At 36.0% G+C, this 22,691-nt stretch overlaps 1 protein-coding gene across 2 annotated transcripts in view; it reads left to right on the forward strand.

Annotated features, from left to right (window-relative positions):
- The first annotated feature begins 751 nt into the window (after window positions 1-751).
- The window catches only part of LOC119425096 (splicing factor SWAP), a 54,083-nt gene continuing 32,143 nt past the window's right edge, over window positions 752-22,691 (forward strand). Inside the window, exons 1-10 of one of the 2 annotated variants that reach the window (XM_037692619.1) lie at window positions 752-1,098; window positions 2,544-2,707; window positions 7,348-7,479; window positions 9,222-9,298; window positions 13,252-13,477; window positions 14,573-14,676; window positions 16,349-16,487; window positions 20,165-20,414; window positions 21,225-21,374; window positions 21,538-21,631. In XM_037692619.1, coding sequence (XP_037548547.1) covers window positions 899-1,098; window positions 2,544-2,707; window positions 7,348-7,479; window positions 9,222-9,298; window positions 13,252-13,477; window positions 14,573-14,676; window positions 16,349-16,487; window positions 20,165-20,414; window positions 21,225-21,374; window positions 21,538-21,631 — 1,536 coding nt within the window. In that variant the 5' untranslated portion in view covers window positions 752-898. The remainder of the gene's footprint in view (window positions 1,099-2,543; window positions 2,708-7,347; window positions 7,480-9,221; window positions 9,299-13,251; window positions 13,478-14,572; window positions 14,677-16,348; window positions 16,488-20,164; window positions 20,415-21,224; window positions 21,375-21,537; window positions 21,632-22,691) is intronic. The other variant, XM_037692620.1, reaches the window with a different exon arrangement.

Consider the following 22,691-nt stretch of genomic DNA (forward strand, 5'->3'; position numbering starts at 1 on the left):
CAAACACATACATGCATACAAAAATAAATAGCATATTTTGTGTGTTTCATTTTTATTTTACCTTTATTTAACCAAGCAAATCTTATTAAGGCCACAGATCTCTTCCGCAAGAGACTTGGGCCTGTAACCTACATGCATGTTTTTAGACTGTGGGAGGAGAAACCTGGATAAAACCCAAGGAAATATGAGGAGAACAAACACCACACAGAAAGGCACAATATCCAAACCAGGGATTGGACCAAGCACCTTTTTGCTGTGAGGCAACAGCTGTCCACTTCTCCATCGTGCTGCCAAATGATTACTTTGACAATCTCAACAACATTCAGCGTATGATACAGACTATGCGTGTATGCAGGTACTGTATGGGCAATGGCATACTAATTAAACACTTAAACTTGGTTTGAATAACAAAAGTATATAAGCTACATAATATAATGTTTATTTATTTAAAGAACAGTTTCAGGGTCATATGAAACGGCTCTTATCAGAGAAAAAGAAAACCCATTACCCACTCCCCCAACTAAAACTGCGGTAAATCCCTCCCTGTTAACAGCACATTCGACAAATTACGAAAACATGTTTTACGAAAAACAAACAAAATAAAATCACATAACAAAATAATTTTGATAAATATCATATAATATAAAATAATACAGCTTAAAAATTACATTTTCTTTATTTAAAATTTTTATTTTCCCAAAGAGTGTATGCTGGTAAGTGCTGACGAGAAACTAAAGCGACATTTACTTATTCTAACATGGCGACCCTCACTGGGTAACTTGTCGAAAACGTTGCGTATTTTCAAAAATTGGACAGTTTGTTAGCCATTAGGTTATCTAAATCTACTATATAATTACCAGTAATCTGTAAGATTATCAAATCTGTATGTATTTCCGCCATGTATCGCCGTGGAGCTGCAAAAAAAGACCACAACACCAAACCTGTGAAGAAGGACGTGAGTGACAGCGATAAATATGCGGACCTCTTGGTTTTCGGCTATGCCTGCAAACTGTTCCGAGACGACGAAAAGGCTATTTACCACGAGCACGGAAAACATCTTATCCCATGGATGGGGGACAAGAGCATCATGATTGATAGGTCGGTTGAACCAACAGACCGAAACATTATGCTAACTGTTTCTATCCGTTAGCCTCAGGGACAACTCGGAAGTTTTAATTGCAGAAGCTCGAGAAGACCTGAAACGTGTGAAGAATGTTTTATTTCTTGCCTGCTAACTTGACTTTAATGTTTTGAACTTACAGCAAAAAGTTATTTTATGTTTTTACGTTAACATGCTAACATGCAAATACCACTTTGCTAACGTTAGCCATGACAGGCCTGCCAGAGTCAACAATAACATTGAGCTATAAAAACATATCATTTAGCTTACAGGGCTGTTATATATTTGTGCTTCCCTTATAGTTTAGTTTATGCATAACAAGTCAACTTATAACATATATTTATATTTTATTTTTTACTACTGTAGTAAGTCAAGCTAGACTTTGCATGTTGGCATGTTAATAGAATTTCCTCTGGACACTATTTATTTATTTACAATTGAACAAAATGATATGAAGCTTTTCTGTTCTGTTCACACTTAGGCTAGCTTTAAAATCTAAGCAAATACTTTGCTGCATTACTGGGGTTTTAGTTTTTTTTTTTTTTGTTGATGTCCACAAAGCCAGAGAAAATTCAAATGTGGTCTAAATTCCCTGCAGTCAAGGTGTTTCAAGATATTTCCGTGTATGGAGAAATTGTAATATGTCTCGAAATATCCAAATAATTTTCAGTTTTGTTTTCAAAATGTTTTGCTAGGTAGAATCATATATTTTGAATTTTTAGATAATATTTTCAATGTTCTATATGCATTTACTTTATTGAACCACCTTGGTCTGCAGTGGCCCAACCTATGCTTTCTTTGTACACAATTTATATGTATGTCTTTATCACATAACCCGTTTTCCCCCAGCAAGTTAAGCTTAGGGGTCCTTCCGAACCTTGAATGTCAACCACAGCACCCCATTTCTTTGCCTTCATGAAGAATCTACAACAGAGAGATGCCATAGAGGGACGAACACTGGAAATAATCATCCATTTGGGTTCTTACGGATAGGTATTTATGTGCTCGGGTTTGTGTGAATGTAACATTTTTTTGCAGATTTAGAAGTATTGATGAGTGTTACAGGGGGGGAAATAAAACCCTGTAAGGTAAGAGGCGAGTTGCTTTGTCTTTTATTTATTTATTTTTTATTTTTTTTATTTTTTTTGTGTTGTTGAATTGTACAACATGCACAGAAAGAAAATATAAGCAGAAAGATTGCTATGCATTATTATGCCCACAGATTTAAGTTGGACATTATGTAGTTAAAGTATTAATTAATTGTTTCAGGTTTTGCAATTATACTCTTTCATGACCTATAGTAGACCTATTTTGAAGTGGTAAATATGGCTTTTTAGATCCCACTAACTTAGTAAGTAGATCTGTGTTTGTATAAAATGTTTTGTCAACTTCTTTCTCTCTAATCCTGTTTATCATTCAACAGATACGATGGACGTGGTCACTTACATGACCTTTCAGAGTATGATAGCGGGTCATGGAATACATCCTATCAGCTGTCGGAGGAAGAGGCCAGGATTGAGGCGCTGTGTGACGAGGAGCGGTACCTAGCTTTACACACCAACCTGCTGGACGAGGAGGCAAGACAAGGTAAACAAAACTGTTTTTGATATCTTTAAAATGTTTTATTTAGTGGTAAAGATAGTCTTGGAACAACTGCCACAGTGGTGGAGATTGCATTTTCACATAAAGTTGAAGATTAACTGTTTTCACAACTGTTAATAGCTGCACTGGTATAGTAGTGCACAATTTAAGTATAAAACTGCTTAAACAGGAAAATGAATCGACATATTTAGCTGCATCCACACTTTGTGGATTTAACCCAACTACTATAGACGTCACAGCAATATGAATTCTAATAAAATGTAATATTGTTAGAAAACTGATTCATGAGAATTTTGAGATACTTGATTCTTTGTTCAGTCTTGCAGAAATGTTGAATTGCTGTTACTTTAAAGTGCATGTCTGATTGAAGTCTGTGTGAAACTTTTATTCAATATTCCCAGTTTTTGCTTGAACAGGCTGATAAAGCCTTTAGGTTTGTGGTCGCAAAAGCCCTAAACATATGCATCATCTAAAGACCAGGGTGAATTATATTTTGTTACTGAATATACTTTTGCAGAACTGCCTAAAATAGAGTTTGGAGATCACATTTGCTTCTGTTAATTATTTGCAGTTATATACACCAGCAAGGTGCCGGCCTTTTGGCAAATTTAAAGCATACCAATCAAAAAAATTACAACTGCCTCACAGCCCTTCTAGTTTGAGCAAGTAGGGTGGATTAAAGTTTTCAGAATGTCCCCTGAAAGACACAAGAGCTAATATGTAAATTTCTAACCTGATTTAAAATTATCATAAAATTATGTAAAAAAAAAAAAAATCCAATTTATTTAAGCAAAATTTATTCAAAGAAGAAAAAAAGTTTTTTTGTGAGATATAGTACTGTGCCACTGCTGTTTTTCATCTTCAACTTAGCTCAGGTTCAAAGCTGAACTAGTAATACTACTAAGGGGAATCTGAGATTTTCATCATATGTTTCCATACAATGGCGAAATTAGGTCTCTACATTTAACCCATCACACCTGAGATTCACCTAGGTGGAGCAGGTGGCAGCTATGTAAGCGCCCAGGGCGCAATTGCAGATTAGGTGTCTTGCTCAGAGGCACCACAACATGTGGGAATGGCTGGGAGTCGAACCATGACTTTCTGGTCCCCAGTTGGCTGCCCTGCCTCTACCCCATCTCGCCATCTGTTAGCATAACAACCGGTTCTTTGCAGAAGTGCTGAGGTTCTTGGCACATCACAAACGTGCTCTTGTTAAATCAAGAATAAACTAGTGAGGAATTGGTCAAAAACAGAAACAACCAATTTAGATTTTTGTTATTGACGCGATGAGTCACGATCAGCTTTCTGCTCTCTATAAGAGTCCAAAGTGTACTCGGATGCTCACTTACATTTAAGACACTACTTGCAAATTATCTTAATAATATCATGATCCCTAAGAACTAACTTTTTGTTTTTGTTTTGTTTGTCTCACGCGGCTGCTTTGTCAATACTGACATGTAATCAGGTACATTAGCCGCGCCAAACGACACAAAATGTGCATAATTATCAAATTCAATGTGTTTATAACACAATTTTAACCAATTGTCTTTGCACCAAAGTGCTGCACACAAGCAATAGTAAAAAGATGATACCAAACATAAGACCATAAAAAACAAAAGTAAAAAATAAGTAAATAATTAAATATGACAAGTAGGGCTGGGTGCTATAACTGCATTTGCCATATAAAATGAGACTATATTTATATAAACAATATAATCTTATACTTGAAAATCCGCCTGCTGTCTTCTCTTTCTCCCACGTAGCCCCTCCTCTCCCTCACTGAAACCCAGCCCCTCACCTGCTACTCGTGTTTCCTGCTTCTCCAGGTGGGGGCAGGCGGCACATAGCATTCTCAGAGCAGCTATTTCATTTCACCATTTAAAACTAAGTAGAGTAGGAAGAGTGTGTTTGACGGCTAACTTTAGTCGTCTTGTTAGCCGCTAAGAACCGTGTCACGTGTAGCGATATGATAAGCCACTGGTTTATTAATGTTGTGCTACCTCTCACTGTAAGACTTTAAAACCCGTGTACTTTGTTTACTGCTCGTCTGCGCCGCTAACTTCACACGGACCCTCCTTCTCCCTCACTGAATACAAACACAGCCCCCCACTGCTGCTTCACACACGCTAACATCATGAAGGTGACACAGCTGGGGAGGATTATTTAATATATGTAAATAGTTTTTTTTTTAGACATTTATTTTGTAGAGTTACATCTGTTTGCTAATAAATGTGCCTGTGTGACATTTGAGGCAAAGCTTATATTTTATTACTTTATGGAAAGAAAAAATATTGAGATAAATATCGTATATCGCGATTTATCTTAAAATGATCAAAATATTAATTTTAGTCCATATCGCCCAGCCCTAATGACAAGACATAAAATAAAAATACTAATTAATATATTGAATATGATATGATCAATTATCACTTTATTTTTTTCAAAGTAGTAAATATGATCTTAAAAATAGCACCTTTTCTGTCTGCTCATTAGTTTAAAAGTTGCTTATTGATTTTAGTTGGTTGTTAAATTTTCACCATTAACGTTGCTTGCCTATTGTTATTTCATATTTATCTATTAAAAACCACTTTCCCCTCCGTTGCAACACATTTCCAAAGACTCTTTTTCAGAGTCTGGAATTGCACGTCAAGAAAATCTCCCTTTCTCTGCACGTTGCACAGTATATGCTCTAAAATTCCTGTTTTCTACAATGACTATTTCTAATGCTGTTTTAGTTTGTCTATGAAATGAATCGGCTTTGGGTCTGAATGAATCTGTTTAAATCATTATTGACTTTCACAAATCTGTTTGCTTTCATCTCAGACGTTTTACATTGCAATGAAACTGGTTGTTTTGATGACAAAGTACACATCTGATAGACACACTTAATGGCTGTAATTGATTTAAATCACTGTTATTTTAGGTGAAACATGGCGTATTATTCCTAAACTGACAGGAATGTATAAGTCAGCTAATAGCTTGCATTACACACACTGCAGAAGACTCTTCCCTTCAGGCTGTTTTGCCCTTGAATTTAGAGGCTTGACCCCATTCACTCAGCCCATCACCATTCTGTTCACTGAAAGTGCAGTAAGCATGACAAGAATTTATTTTATTTTATTTTTTTGATTATTTCAATTTTAAAAAAAGGTACTTCATTACTGGAATCAAATGTGTGCTTTAAATTTATGTTGAAACCATTAACAGTAATTATTATAATTAGTCACTGTAGATTATTGCTCTTAATCTACAATCATAAATATCGCTAAAATACTTAGTTTTTTTAAAAAAATACGTTGACGCTTTTCTGCTAGACGAGAATATCAGACTCTGCACCTTATTTTCCATTCAAAACAAGACATTTTGCCCTCTTCAAACACTACATACGGTATAAGACATATTTCTGGACAGAGACCTAAGACATTGGTCTCATTTCAGTGATAAATGCTGAAGTGTTATTTTCTCTGTGTGGTGAAAGCAATCCGACCCAACAGCATGTTGTACTCTGCAAGTCTAAGCTAAATGGCTCCTGCTGCAGGGTGCAATTTTTATCCTGTGATGTGAGTGAAATCAACATTTGCTTGCAGCTTTCTGGACTGGCCTGACTTAGGCTCCTAACAGAGTGCTGCCAAGTTGATTTTCAGCTGCTGATGTCTACGCTTTGTTTACTTTCTCGTTTTTTTTGCCTGAGATGTATTTTCCCAATGAACAGTCTCCTGTGGCTCTTAGCAGTACTTTCCAATTGAGTTATGTTTCTCTTATAAAACGTGTTAACTCAAGGAATACACAGCAGGCTTAAAAGCTTCAAATATTTGTTCCAGAACAAAGCAACTGTAGGTGCCCAGGCAGTATTTATTTACTTGAAATGGGACACTGCATTAGGTAGACATGTTGCTATACTAGTGTTTTTCTCGCAGCATAACATCAAAGTTTGTATTATGTTGTTGAAAATTTAGGAGCTTGCAATGACTCACTGAAAGTATTCCTATTTTACATGTTTAAGCTTATTAAACAGACTCATGGGCTTGTTGTTGTGATGCTGCAGCATAAATATTTGTGAAAATTATGATATTTTAAATCAACTGAGGTCGTCATATGAGCAACAGTACCTCTGCTTATACTGATAAGAAGCTGCAGCTCCACTCAAAACATCTAAAATTGAACTTTTGATGTAGGCATACAACAGAAAATATCGATTCAGAGAGCAGATCCGTGAAATGTGTTAAAGACATTTTATAAGTTTGTTTTTGTTTATCCATTTCAGATGCTACAAACACGTTGTCAATAATAAGCACAAACTAGGAGAGGTTCAACCTTTTATTTTTTATTCAGCAGCATGTAATGTGATCTATTAGTTTCCTGTGAAAAGCTGTGTAGACGCCAGTTGAGCTCCCTGCTGCTTTGTCTACTTGTTAATAGGACTCTGCGGTTCAGTTGTGCCAGGTTGAAAGTAATAGGATTTAACCTGCCAGTTCTGACATCATATATTTTTGTCGAAAAATGTAAAGAAAAAAGCATTAAGGAGTAATTTTATGTGACTTGGGCAGGTTTATGTTACTGCAAACCAATGCATATGGGACATGTGCGTGTGTGTCTGTGTTTTACTTTATTTAATTTTTTTACAGAGGAGGAGTACAAGCGTCTAAGTGAAGCTCTGGCTGATGAAGGCACTTACAATGCAGTGGCCTTCAAATACAGCGCTGACTACTATGATCCCTCACAACCTACAGAGGAGGAGGATGCCAAAAAGGAGCAGGGTGAGAAACAGCTATGTGGTGCGGATTTAAAGGATGAGGCAAATCAAGGAAAGCAGCACACATCACTTTAACTTAGGAGCTAACTAGAAAAACATATTTGCACAATCAAAAACAGTCAAAATGAAAAAAAAAATCATTTTATTATTTTGCCTCTGGTGCTAATGGGTTTCCTGCCCATGCCAAGATTGTGGCTGAAATTTCATGTCCAAGTGGACTTCTGCAGTTGTAGGTCTTTGGAGAAGCGACTGAAATCACTTTGTGTGTGCAGAGCACAAGTGAATGTCAGCGTATTCATAAAGTATTCCTCTGGAGTACTACTTCAGAAGATCATCTCTCACTATTACCATCATCTTTAGTCCAGATTGTAAGGACACGTATTAACATGTATTCCCCAGTACTTAAACCATCGAATCAGAGCTTTAACTTAAGTATGAACATAAATGCTGAAATCTAGTCTGCACTCAAGCTTGTCTTTATGGCCTCACAATTCTCAAGTCCTCCAGCTCAAAGACCTTCTCAAAGATTGTCAAAGCAGTACACATCCATGCATTTCTGCAACTTGAAATATGTGATGCAGAGATTGCCGGAAGCATTTCTGATCGCTTGACAAGCAAGCAGATTTAATGGATTTCTTTTTCTCCAGGGAATTAGAAGAACAGAGGCATTTAAATGTCTGCCGACGGTGCTGATGCTTGAATTTGCTTTTGGGGAATAAGTCCTTATGGTTCAGGTCTCACTGGTCATTTTAAAATACGACTTTGACATTATCACAGATGCAGATTTATTCAAATAATTTAAGAAACTTCCAAGAACAATGCAAATTAATGTCCTGATGTATGTATTTTAGGCTGACGGAAGCAGATATAGTATAAATCAGATCATTACCACTTTTATTTCCCCCAGAGTAAAAGCTAAATACACCAGAAGGTTAATTTTAGTATAATTTATATATACTGTCTAAACATGACGAATGTGTTACTGTGAGCCTCCATGTAAAATCCTGTGTTTTCACTATTCAGTCATTTTAATAAAGTAATACAATTTATTATACACCAGCAAGATGTCTGCCTTGTGGTAGGCATTTTTTAGGCGCGGAAAGAAGAAGAGAGCGGAGTGTTAATTACCGATGTCGTGATTGTTGACTGGGAGATTGTTGAAGGGATATTATAATTTTATTTTTTATAAAACATTATTAAAAAGGAAGTCACGATGGGGGAAAAAAGTGGTTCTGTTTGTAAAGCTTTTTTTATGTTCTTTAAATTTGATTTTAGATCCGACTTAAGATGGAGTGAAAACTCAATGGTTCTGAGCCTTGCCAAAAGCTATTTTAAAATTTACACCCATGAGACATTCCCCACGTTACATCCGAATGAAATCCTCAGGCCTGGCAGAAAGTTTGAGTTTTACTGCTTTGTATTAAATTAAAGGTCTCCTTTATCGCTCTGCAAACTCCCTGCAGTACTACATTAAAAATTTAATCTCGTCTCCACATGACCTCCATGTTGGTATCAAGATGAACGTAAAGGCTAAAGTAGTATTTTGCCGTAATACGTTTGTGGAGTGAAGGGAAGAGTCGAAGAGGAGTTTTATTTATTTAAAATATATTTAAGGAATTCAGTGCCCTTAATTTTACTGGCCCACCATGTAGATATCCAGTAGGGTATATTTAATTTTATTTAAGTAGATTACTGAGAATTACACTAACTGTTTAATTTTATTTTATTGTAATTTTACACACACAGAGGAGGCTGAGCCAGAGGAGAATGAAGAACCATTTGTTGCTCCCGCAGGACTTGATATCCCACCTGATGTGGAACTGGTAAGTGCTTGAGTTTCTGCTGCCTTTCAGAAGTTGACGTCACTTTTAACTTGGTGTTTGACAAACAAGTCATATTTTGGAATCATTGCAAATTCAATTTATTAACAAAAATATTCATGAACACCAATAATTATTACAGTATACATTAAGAGTTTTTAATGTGTGAATCATGTAGGTATTAAATGAGCAAAAAAAAAAATATATATGTGTATTTAAAGAACTAAGGGTAATGTACCTAATTACATATCGGTATTGACAAACTAAAGTTAAACCTGTTTTGACTAATTAGGTTTTAGCGAACTAACCATTTCAAAATGTAGCTATGATTAAAACCAAACCAGATTACTTGGTTGACATGAAACAAAAATTGTCTAATTCATAAAAAGCATTGATGTGGACCAGATTAGCTCTTTTCCTTTGGATTGTACTTCCTTAGTGACAGCATTTATTTTTGTCTATAGCTGCATTCATATTTTTCATCATACGAGTGTCACAGTCGAGTTCTTCAGCACATCCCAAATTTCTCACCGAGTTTAATGTTTGGATTCAGTGGTAGCTGATCCATATTTGAAAGTATTGTTGAGCATTCTGGCATTCTCATTTTATGTATGATGAGTTGCTTATAGAATGAGAAGCAATTCACTCTGACATTTAGGGTTTAATAACTTGTTTCTAGCTAAAACATAAAGAACAGCATTGCTTTACTGATACTTTCACCTTTTGCTTTATTAAATCTAGCTTAAGTTTTTTTTTTCTATAGTGTTTTCCTTTTTTACTGTATTTCACAGTAAAAAATGAGTAAATACAGAAAATTGTTCTGGCAGTTCCAGCAACGACTTGTCTTGTGGTGTCTGGGTGACAGACTAATCAATAGCTGCTGAAGTCCTTGCTACATGAAATGAAACATCTGTTCCTTTATGCTTAGTGGAAAATTACTGTCGAAGACTGGATAGTCTGTCACTCTGCTACACGCCAGCACATAGACCTTGAATTATACTGTAGAAAACCTGCAGTAGATTGTAGTTCATGTTGACACAACATTCAAATTAAAAAAAGTGTATATCTTGTCTGAAATATTTAAATTGATGTTATTTTATTCCGTCTGATGCCGATAAAAGCACCTCAGTAACCTACAGCTGCTAATTGTATATGCATGGGAAGAAAAGCATTTAATTTGGTTATAGTATGTGTGTGTGTGCACATCATCAGACAACATGGCTGCAGCTTTTAATACTGTTATACATTTCTTTGGGATGCATTTCTCACATTTCTGAGATTTTCTTTTCTCACTCCCCACTAGTCAATCACTTGAGGCTCTCTGTGTCATTGCATGTGAATGGAATCTTACACAAATGCTCGGATATAAAATATCACTTATGGCCTAAACTTAAGCTCTTTTTTTTTTTTTTTTTTTGTTTTCTTGTGAAATTGTCAATTTGTCCATTTATTCATAGCTGACATAATAGATTGCGAGAGACATCTATATATTTTTATTCACCACCAAATTAATAAATGTACATTGATCCGAGATGGTGTAGAGGCAGGGCAGCCGGCTTGGGACCCGAGAGTCCCAGGTTCGATCCCCAGTCACTGCACATCACGTGGCGTCTCTGGGCAGCACGTCTAATCCCCAAAAATGTCCCCCGGGCGCTTTCAATAGCTGCCCACTGCACCACCTGGTGGTGGATGGGTTAAATGCAGAGACTAATTTCGCCATTGTATGGAAACATACAGTGCTGACATTGTGATGACATTATTATTATTATTATTATTAAAGAGTTAGATGTTTGAAAAAAATCTGGAGCTTTGATTAATTTCTGTCTCATGTCTAGTTGCCTTTTGTAGAGATTTGTCATGTAGAACTGATCAGTTATGTGAACAAAATACTTCACTTAGCTAAATGAATGGTTGAATGACATTTTGCAACATTTTAACTATTCTTTCTATGTATTATGCTAAATGCTTAGGGGAGCATAAATGTTCTAAACAATTCATGCCACTTTAATTTTACACATGAGTAGTTCATGTGCATCAAGCCACTATTACCTTATTATAATAAACTATAATAAAAACTAGAGCCCGACCGACGTGGAAGTTTTGACTATCACCGATACCGATATTGGGAGGGGAAGGCTAATGCCGATAACTGATACAATGGCAGAAAATAATCTAAGTAAACAGCTGTTTTAATGCTTGAAGTCTTGAAACAGTCTTCCTAACGTGCATTCACATTTTCTGTCCTTCACTATTCACCATAAAGTTATCAAGTGTGTTACAAAATATAAATTAAACAAAGGAACGCCCTTCCCTGTTCATTTTTTAAACAGTCACATATGGTGAAGGCCTAATTAGAATTTTTTCTGTGCAGAGAAGTAAAGATTTTAAACAAACAATGCAATTCATTGAGGACCACAAAGATAATGTTACCCACATTGATATATATTTTACTTCTACTTTAGATTTATTGTTCTGGCTAAAGTTGTACAAGGCAATAACCTATGCTAGGTTATCCAAACGTTAGCTTGCTAACATGAGAGGCAGCTAATGACAAACGGGTTGGAGGATTGAAGAGAATTTATTATTGTTGGATTTTTTTTATTTTATTTTACAGATCAGTTACAATAAACTTCCCATGCTGTGTTCAGCAACATATGCAGCACAGTATTTAGTTGCTCCCTGCTTTGGCTGTGATGTGAGTCGTGTGCAGCATGGCCATGACTTGAAAATAGTCTTCATGCGCCCTCTGCTGGATACATGGTACAATTATGCCATGTGCAAGTAAGGATACGGCTCGTTCCCAGCATGTTAGAGGTGAAAAGTAGAAGTGCTTATATTGGCGCACAATGGGCCATTTATCACCAATACGATATGTCCCCAAATGCCCATATTGGCGTAAAATATCGGCCCTACCAATACATCGTCTGCACTCTAATACAAACTAAATTATTGATCAAACTTTTATTTTTTTCACCTTGTCATATAATATTAAACCACTGCTTCTTTTGCACTACAAAGCACATTTGTAGATGACACAGTATGTACATGAATGTCACCTGCAGCTGTGTTTGAAGTTTTCTGCTAATTGCTAAGACTACGAGGAGACGCAGCAAATGTTTCTATGGTTCTTGCCAACAATGTTGTATGTAAGATTTAAGACCAAAACATTACATTAAAACTATTTATGGAAAAATGCTGTAAATTGTTGGGTGATATTTTGCTTCATTGAAGATAATAAAGCAGCTTTGCCTATTTGTAATAAAGCCCTGCAATGCACAGTTCAAGGTTACAGTATTAGCATATATTTTAGGTTATCCTTTGGCTGCACAGCTTGTGATTTATAATTGTAAGAGAACTGTACTGTTTGTGCGCATCATGCAATATATTTCTATAAACACTATATACTTGAACAGAAATAAAGCGTTCTTGTGAAAAGGAGAAGTTCTAGGCAGCTTAAAACACACCAATACTCTCTTGGTGCTGGAAACTGGCTACCTTTGAGCCAGTGTCATGACAAATATTTATGATGACTTTTATCTTGATGAGATATGTGTATTCTTCAGGAGATATCCACACTCTCTCTCTCTAGGTAATTAAAGTTATTAATCATTTAAAGCGCACAAGGTGTAAAATAAGGAATGAATTATAGACCATTTGGTGAGTCACACATTTTCACCTCATATTTAATCTCTAAATAATGTCATCACAGTTAGCAAAGATTTTCAGGGATAAAAAAGCATTCAGACACAAAATGGCTTATGACCTTGGCTTGAAGGAGCTGTCAGAACTTTATACTCTTAATGATCACTGTTTTTTTTAAAGCTCTTTTTTTTTTCACTCCTTTTGTAGAGCCTCAGACATTTTGTTAACGGGGATATTTCAAAATGAATATGATTTCTTAAAAGACATTTGTTACCACATTTACATAACATTTTCCTCATTTTTTTTTTCTTTAGCCAGCAACCATCAAGACTCACAACATCATTGAGAGGACAGCCAAATTTGTGTGCCAGCAGGGGGCTCAGTTTGAGATTGTGCTGAAAGCGAAGCAGGCCAATAACTCCCAGTTTGACTTTCTTCGCTTTGATCATTATCTGAACCCGTATTACAAGCACATCCTGCGGGCCATGAAGGAAGGTCGATACAACCTTGCCTCTGACAAAAAACAGGAGCAATCGCAGGGTGAGTTCCAGAACGTTCTTGCAGAATCCAAAGCTTTTAAACTCTTAGATTAACACACATTGTCATATATATTACGTATTGTAATTGTAACATAAATAGGGATGCACGATATTAGATTTTTGGCCGATATCCGATATGCCGATATGTTAAAACTTATTTGGCCAAAACCCGATACCGATATTTTTATATACTTTTCTTTGTCAGAGCATAACCCTCTTATTTAGGCTTATTTGCTACAAAACTTGTGTAACAGCTGTAGAGCTGGTGACAATATTCAGTAACAGCCATATGATATGCATAGCACTTTAACTTGTATTAAATGAAAAGTGTTAAATATTATTTATTAGCGTTAGTCACCTGCGATGCTGTCTCACTAAGTTGTGGAGGCTTGATCCAGGTTCCTAGCTGCAGTGTGGGATCCTCTGCACTCTTGTGCCTGAAGGACAGCCTTTTTGAGTTCAAAGTTTTTGTCTATCCATTGCGCCGTAAGACTAATCGTGCTAACGGGGCTAACACAACGTCCACGTCTGTGGTAAAACTCACCCAAGTGCTGTTGGCCATTACCTTCTCAATGACATCGGAAATTACGGCTTGTAACTCGGGTATGGCTACGTCAGAAAAATATCTCTGACTGGGGAGGATGTAGCGAGGCTCAGCGTAGTCCATAAATCTTTGATATTCTATATCCTCAACAACAAAAAAAAAATGTCCACACCACCAGCATTTTGAATTCTTCCTCTTCGCCGTGATCAGATCAGGTAGGCACATGTGATGTCATCACGTTGTGCTGGCGCTGCAGGCATCCTTGTCACTGGGTTGTCATACAAAACCAGTACCTTTTTATATCTGTGTTATTTTGACGGAATGGCCAATGTCTGATATTTAACTTTAACGCTAATATCGGCTGATACTGATACCACGCCAATAATATTGTGCATCCCTAAACATAAATGTATTTGTTGAAGACGTTTAGGTATACTATTATTCATACTACATAGCATATTAAATGCTACAATAGAATCCACTAAAATGATTCATAAATATTTTCCTTTAAATTAACAGAACTTTCTTTAATTTTTCATGTGTGTCTTGTAGCAGAATCAAATTCAGACGATTCTGATGATGATGGAGATGGCAGCTACCTCCATCCGAGTCTCTTTGCCCCTAAAAAGTGCTCTCGCCTGGAGGAGATTACAAAGGTAACGTTAGAATGTTTTCCACCCACGGTCAGGCCTAACCAGTCTGGCACAGTTAATGTTTCTCATCTAGTTCTTTAGACTAAAGTTTTCTAAAAAGATAAATATTTTTTCAGTTTTGGATCAGCATTTCTTTCATCCAGTTCAGTGGCTGACGTAGGTTTTATGCAGCTTACAGTCAGACGGAGTAAAAAATCCAGACAATAACAAGAGCATCTTAAATCAGATAAATGTCTTCATCAGCTCTTGCAACATGGTAGAAATGTTTTGTGATTTATTTCTCAACACATATTTTGCTCCGCTTTGTTTCTCCAAAGCGTTGCTGTTTTGGGAATAATTTTAAGTTGCATTTTGGATTAATTAGATGTATCGAGAACCGCTAAGGAAGCTTTAAATTTTTAATGTTCTGTTTGTCAACAGCATGTACAAATTGCCTTTAAGAGTATTATTTTATTCAACTTATGCCGATACTCGTTAAAACAAATCTATGACTATTTTCCAGTTTAAGATGTATGACTTTATTTGATGATGTCTTCAGGCTACTCTTTCAAAACAGTCAATTTGAAACCGGTTGTTTACATCCACATTATTAATGTGTTTGTCTTTAGGCTACTCCTTTTTTTAAAACTCTTATTTGAAACAGAGGGTTTACATCTATATTATTTTTCCTTGCTGCCAATATCTGCTTATGAGACAAACGTGCAATAATTACATTCTGCTTCCGTCATCATGCTGTTGGCTTTTTGTTAGTGCTTTCATAAGACTTGTCAAGATAATTATTAGTCCTTGAGCTGAGAGAATAGAATCATGTCTTTTTAAAGAAACACAATGAGCTTATTTTAGCAAGAAGCTGTCAAACTTGTGTTTCCGTTAAAGAATTATCTTTTCAATTGAGCTACACATTTTTTAACAAGGATTTATGTCCAAGGATTTGTTTTTTTCTTTTTTAAATCTGAAGATCTTTTAGGTTTTTTTTTCTGAAGAACTCTATGTAAAATATGAGCTAATCCTGTCCTCACTGTATCTGATTTTAGAGAGCTTTGGATATTTGTATTAATATTATTCCTCTAAAATGATTCCATTTTGTATTCAGCAGTCCCTCGCTACTTCGCAGTTCGCTCTATCGCGGTTTTTCAAAATAAGATTGGACATGACACACAATTGGCTGGTTGATAGATGAGCTGCATGATCGGTATGAAATTTTTATTTACAATAAATTGTTTAAAATTATTTAGCACCTGCTGCACATTTGTGCAACCCTTACTGCAGGATAAACTTCCTGCTGCAGCTGATCAGCCGTTCACCGTGCAGAGCGGAGAAGTGGGCGTGGCCAAAAGCACTTGCAGGTGCCAAAGAGCAGAAGAGGCAGGGAGCTGAAATCATGACATTCTGTGCTTCTTTTAGAGCGTTCAGAGTTAAAAAACATTGTTTAGAATATTGCAAGAGTGTTTAAAATGCCTTAATAAATAAATAAATAAATAAATAAACATATATAAACTACTACTTACTCCTTGTACTAATATTCTTACGTCACGGTTTTTCACTTATCACGGGGTTACAGGGTACGGATCCCACGTGATAAACGAGGGACTACTGTAATTCATATGCGTTGCAAGCTTGTTTGCAAAATGAATACTTTAGTAAGATAGAATAATGTGTTGTTTTGATTCTGCAGCCATTAAAGATTATGGATCCAGATCATCCCCTGGCAGCAATTGTACTGAAAGCCCAAAAGGAAAGAAACGGCATGGCAGCACCAGTCACGAACATAGAGGAACCTAAACCCACTACAGTAACCCAGTACTCAGCTGACCGTGAGTATTTTTCTTTCCCCCAAGATAGAAACAACACAGCTGTCATATAGACGTGATGTTGCTTTTGATTAGCTTGGTATTATCCCAGCCAGATACATTTTCTCCTGTTTGAGTTCAACAATTGTTTGATCTGTAAAACAATATAAACGCCAAATAAAGATTTCTCTACATGTGCTGTCGATTTAAACATAAATAAATTAAAAAGAGCAAACTGGCATTTGATTTTTTTTTTTTGTTTTAAACCTTGGAACCATTTTCTGCCTATTGTCTTGAGCTACTAACGCTGACCGTTGTTTATAATTCATAGGGCTTCTCTGTGCTCTAACCAGAATGGTATTATTAAGTTTAAAGATATGCCAGGACTGAGCAGACCTTCTGAGAGCTGCAGAACCTGACTAGAATCTCCTCAGGCTTCTCACACAAAGCTGGACTATGGGTTGGGTCCAAATTAAATAGAACTTTATTCTTTTTACTTTTTCAAAACATAAATTTGATTTGGTAGTCCTCATGAAGGTACACTATGCAATACTAGGTAAATAAGATGAAATGTGTTTAATTAGCTTTTAAACACAATTTTATATATTATGTACCTTGTGCTATAAATATAAATAATACCACAGCTGTTGACTTTAATAGATGAAGGTTATTCTCTAATTCAGATTGAGAGTGTTAAAACGAAGAATACTCAATACCATCATTGGTCATGATAAATATTGTGCAAACAAGAAATGAGGAAGATGTATCAGAATAGAAATGAAGCCCAATACATAAGCCATCAAAAAGTATTAATGTCTTTTCAACAATGTTTTGGACGACTGAACTGACCACTCGGATACGAAATCTGTTCACTTGTGTTATAATGAACTTTTAGAAACATTATACAAAGACAATGCTCTACTTCATTTAATTGTTTTGCCTCTACATCATAATTTACATGTTTAAGGATTAGTAAAACAAAGTATTTTTTTTTTTTAATGCAAAGGTTCACTGTGCACATCCAGTCCAGATTGTAATATCCTTCCTGACTATGCAATGCATCGCATTCGTTGAAATGTTTTAATTTCTACATTTCTGTGTCTGAAGTAGTTGCTTACATTTAGTGGTGGGCGTTGGCCCACGCTGACCCAAGAGCGTTTACTCATCCTACTTGAACGTAATCATCAAACACAGCTGTGAAGTGTGTTCTTTAAGCACATCTTTGCTGTCGAACTAGAACTGTCGATGTTTGCAAATGGGGCTGTGGATGACCTTAATGTGTTTGAAAAGCTTTTTGGAAATAATTTCACCGTCCATATGGCCGCGCTTCTGATCAGTTTGCTAGTGTTGTTTTTTTATTTTATTTGTTTTTCTTCTGAAATGTGGCAGTATTATGAGGTAATAACTTACTCAATAATGTAACTTACTCACGGGTAATTTCTTACTCAAACATTAGCATTGTACCCGCTCTTGATTTAGTATATGTCAAAATTTTATTTGATCATAATGAACTTACTGTGCTAAAGACATTCAACCTTTATTAATGCAGGATAGTCTCACTGAGAGAGACCTGTTTTTATAGATAGATAGATAGATAGATAGTAGGGGTGTAAATCACCAGCTTTACCACAATAAAATATTATATTGATTTGTATGACAATACGATTTTTTCAATATCAAAGTCTGTCACAATACGATTTTGATTCTATTCGATTCACAAGTCTGCGATCGATATATTGCAATATCAACTGTCCATCTCATTTACATATAAATAAATTTACAAAAACAATTCAAATATGATTTAACCATTTTATTTTTGTTATTACAGGCACCAGACATTAAAATAAAAAATAAAAAATAACACATTTTTTTCTTAACGAAAAAATACAAATAAATGACCTGTTCAGTATAGTCTCACATGTCTCATGTTTTAGTGCATTTTTTAAACCAGTTAACTTAAAAGTGCCCTGATTAAATTTCAGTTATAGAGAAACAAAAATAGATGTTGAGCTTATATTACATGGCTATCAATACCGTGTTTCTTCTTCAGGTGAACGGCCAAATTTGTTGTGTTTCCCGAGTATTTTAACTCACACTGGCACTTGTTGCATACGGCATGAGGTTTGTCTGCTGAGCCGTCCTTCTGTTGGAATCAAAAATATTTCCACAGTGTTGATTTAAATCCAGCAGGAGAGTGAATTTCATTTTCTTTGTTTTTTTTGCCTCGTCTGCCAAGTTGCTGAGGCGGCCACACAGACGTGCCTTGGGAATTTCAAAATAAAAGCGTATTTTAAAGATGATATGAATCGATGTTTTAGTTTTGCCACAATATAATTGAATCATTAATCATTTAATCGATATATCGATGTAAATGGATGTATTGCTAGACCCTAATGGATAAATAGATGAATATAGATATAGAAAGATATTCTATTCATCCTGTAGAGTAACTGGTTTGAAAAACATTGAGGACAATTTATTTTTTATTCTTTATAAATGACATCATGCGTCACATGACAAGTTTGTACCTCATCGCCCCTGGATTGACTCTGTTTTCTCGACTAGAAAAAGCGTGCCATTAAAGTCAGCCGGCTCAGTGAGTAATGTGTTCATATCACTGGGTCTCATCTTTGACAGTGACCATTTATTTCATCCCTCTATCTCTTCCCTTTTTAATGAATGGTCTTTGTATTAGAAGCCCAGTGATCAACAAGATAACCCTTTGTCAGCATTAGGCAACATGCTTGTGTATATCACTGCTCTTTTATTGATTGAAATAATCGGTGCAGATGATTTATTTATCTAAACAAATTGTTCAACTGGGGAAAAACAAAACAGCATGGTACATAATGCAATCACAGGATAGTTTGACATGAATACCAGTAATCACATTTATGCGTTTTTGTTGTTATGGTCGTTGCAAAACAATAGTTTTTACACTTTTTTCAAAATTCTGTATTAGTGTGCACACACACACACACAAAAACATTTTTTTATAAAACAAGGAAAAACTGCAGGTTTGGGTTTAACTCATACCTTAAAACCTCCTATGCGCAGTGATTCGGATTAAGAAGGGCAATGTCCTTGTCCAGCCTTCTTTGAGAATGTTAATTTTAACAGTGACCGACCAAAAATGTGGCATTTGTGTTATTCATGGCCTCGTCAATAAACAAGGCTGATTTGACAGATTCTATTTCCAGCGGCGATGACTTTTCCCCTGACTGCCCCACGTTATTTAGCAAGGTTAAAACGCACAGGCTGCATAATGCATAAGGCTGAAATGACTTCATAGATCATGGCATTACTGTTATAAACACATTGAGAGTTCATATAAAATTCAAACAAATAAATCAAATTTCCCCATATTTCAAATTCACTTATTAGAGGATTGATACAGGAGACAGACCTCACACTTTGAGCCCAGGGCATGTGGTTAAATCGATGATGGTAGTCTCAACAAAAGCTGAAAGCTACCTTCCTTTTAATGTAATTATTTGGTTGCTTGGGCATGAAAATTAAGTGCAGTATATTGCTCACTTAATGTGCTCATTCAGAAGCAAAGCTATTCATCTATTTATGCATTTTGTTTATTCATCCATACAACCCATTTTTCAGTCAGATTTTTTTTTTTAACGTGAAACATATGGATTATTTCATAGAACCAACGTTTTACTCGTGACCATTTCTTCATTTGTTTGCAGCAATTTATTATGGCTACTACATGCTTCCAGATGGTTCATACTGCTTAGCCCCACCTCAACCAGGTGTAGATGCCACCTCGTATTATAGCAGTATGACTTCAGCTGCCATTTCGGCTCCACCTTCTTCTGAAGCTTTGCTCCAAGTTGGGACAACTGCACCTGCTGAAACTGTCACAGTGGCAGCTCCACCTACAGCCGCCTCACAGGTCTCCAGTTCTGTTGCTGCTGCTGTAAACGTACCAGAAGTAAGGTAAGAATCAGAACAATAAAGGGATATTTCCTTTGGGATTGTTGTAATTAAGGATGCACGATATTGGATTTTTGGCCGTTATCCGATATTCCAGTGTGTTAAATCTTATTTGGCCGATAACCAATACCAGTATTTTTTCCCTAGACCTACTTACAGAGACTACACAGCTTTCTCTGCTATGGAATTAAACTACTACATTATTCTGCATGGTCTTTGTCATTTTGGCCTGCTACCAAATGCAGTTGCCAAAAAGGAGGCTGAAAATGATGTAACACTTCGACTTGGATTATGTCTAATGTCAAATTTATTCATGACATTTACTCTTAACACAATAACAACACTCTATCAGTCATATAAAAACAGTGCCTTTATATAACAGAGCCTTTTATATTGGTGAGTTGTTTTGATGGAGTGGCCAATGTCCGATATTTAACTTTATTGCTAATATCGGCTAATACCATGCCGATAATATCGTGCATAAATCTTATTGTCAGAAATTTTAAGTTGTTTATGTTTTCAAGATATTTGAGCAATAGGATCAAGTTTAAAGGAATAATTTGGATCTTTTGTAAGTGATTTTCTGCGAAAAGGTTATGAGTAATACCTTACTCACTGTAGATGGCTCTTAGCACAACTTGAGCTTATTTTTCCAATGGCTAGTCAAATTTTCCATAGATTCCTGTAGGCAGGTCACTCGTAGCCTTGCTGGGACACTATTAGCTTGTCATTACAGTCAAAATTAAACTATTTTATTACTGACTTGAGCTGTAATTACAGTTTTAATTGCATCTTAAAATATCCTCAAAACAGCTCAAAGGTCGAAGCGCCGGTATCCACACCAGCACCAGCCATCATTCCCCCACCGCCTGACATCCAGCCAGTCATTGACAAGTTGGCTGAGTATGTTGTGAGAAATGGTCTAAAGTTTGAGGCCAGCGTCCGTGCCAAGAATGATCCCCGGTAAGTGTTTCTACTACTTATGAGTCTGTCATTCAGATCTTGGTTGTATGGACTCTTGTGCCTACAGATAATACTGAGATTCTGCACAACCTTTTGACTCATCTGTTCTAAGTGCTAACTTATCACCTTGCATATCCTGTGCCTTTCTTTTTGTTCGCTCCAGGTTTGAATTTCTGCAGTCTTGGCATCAGTTCAATACATATTATGAGTTTAAGAAGAATTACTTCATGCAAAAGGAAGGGAAAGTATTGCTGCAGGTATTGTTTTATTCTTGGTTGAAACTTTCATCTGCTTCTCTCCCAGATTTCATCAACTTGAAACATTCTGTCATCTTTTGAAGCTCTAATGTGTTTGAGCCTGCCTGCGGATTTTCATTGTTCATGTCAGGGCAACTGCGAAAGTCTTCCCCAAAGTTCATACAGGATTTTAATGAATTCTGCGGATTATTGTCGAGATTGTAGAAAAGTTGTCTAATCATTCACAGCACTTAGTCAACCTTGAAATTAGCTACGTTTTTGTTCCTGATATACTTGGACTTGACACTCTGAAAATTAGAGATTTCCTGATCCTGAATATTCAAATGAAGGAAGGAAATAACTGAAAGAAAAATAGATTATATGTCAAGGGTATTGTCAGAAGGTGGAATGAATACAGATGGATAAAAACAACTCACTGTGCAGTCTCCTTCTCTGCATTGAGGGTAGAGTTAAGTTAGCTGAGGTAAAGGTGTCAGTTCCCAGGAACTAGTCCTCTTTCCTGGAGTCTAAAGTCTGAAACCCTTTTCACACAAGATCAGGACTTATTAGACATAGGTCAGGACCGCCTGGTTAAGCAGTTGCAAAAGTAAATGCAATCTAAAGTGATTTTGTGTTGATGTATTTTGAGTATGGTTGCAGGATATAAAAAACCCTTGCATATTATTGCTTAATTTTCTGACCATCAATTGCGATAAACACATTTTATTTACACTTCACTTTTATTTCTGTCATCGCTTTTATCTAAACCAGGGGAGAGTCTGTTGAAATAAAGACATTATTAGTATCTAGTACGTGAATGCTTGGTGCTTGAAATATGAAAGCCCATAATTTATTGTATTCTTTTGTGTTATTGATATTGTGATGATGATTTTACATTATACTGCGCAGTCCTTATTTAACGTTCAGACACATTTAATTTGAGGGGTCATATGTAGCCAGTGTCAATATCCAATGTTTTCAAAAGAACAAACTTTACTGCAGGTTTTCTTTTAACCTAGCATTTTTTATATGACCATTTAAAAAAAAAAAAAATAAATCAAGCAAGGGCCTATCAGCGAAA

This window comes from Nematolebias whitei, chromosome 18 (genome assembly GCF_014905685.2).
Source record: "Nematolebias whitei isolate Nwh7 chromosome 18, NemWhi1, whole genome shotgun sequence".
Lineage (NCBI taxonomy): Eukaryota > Metazoa > Chordata > Actinopteri > Cyprinodontiformes > Rivulidae > Nematolebias > Nematolebias whitei.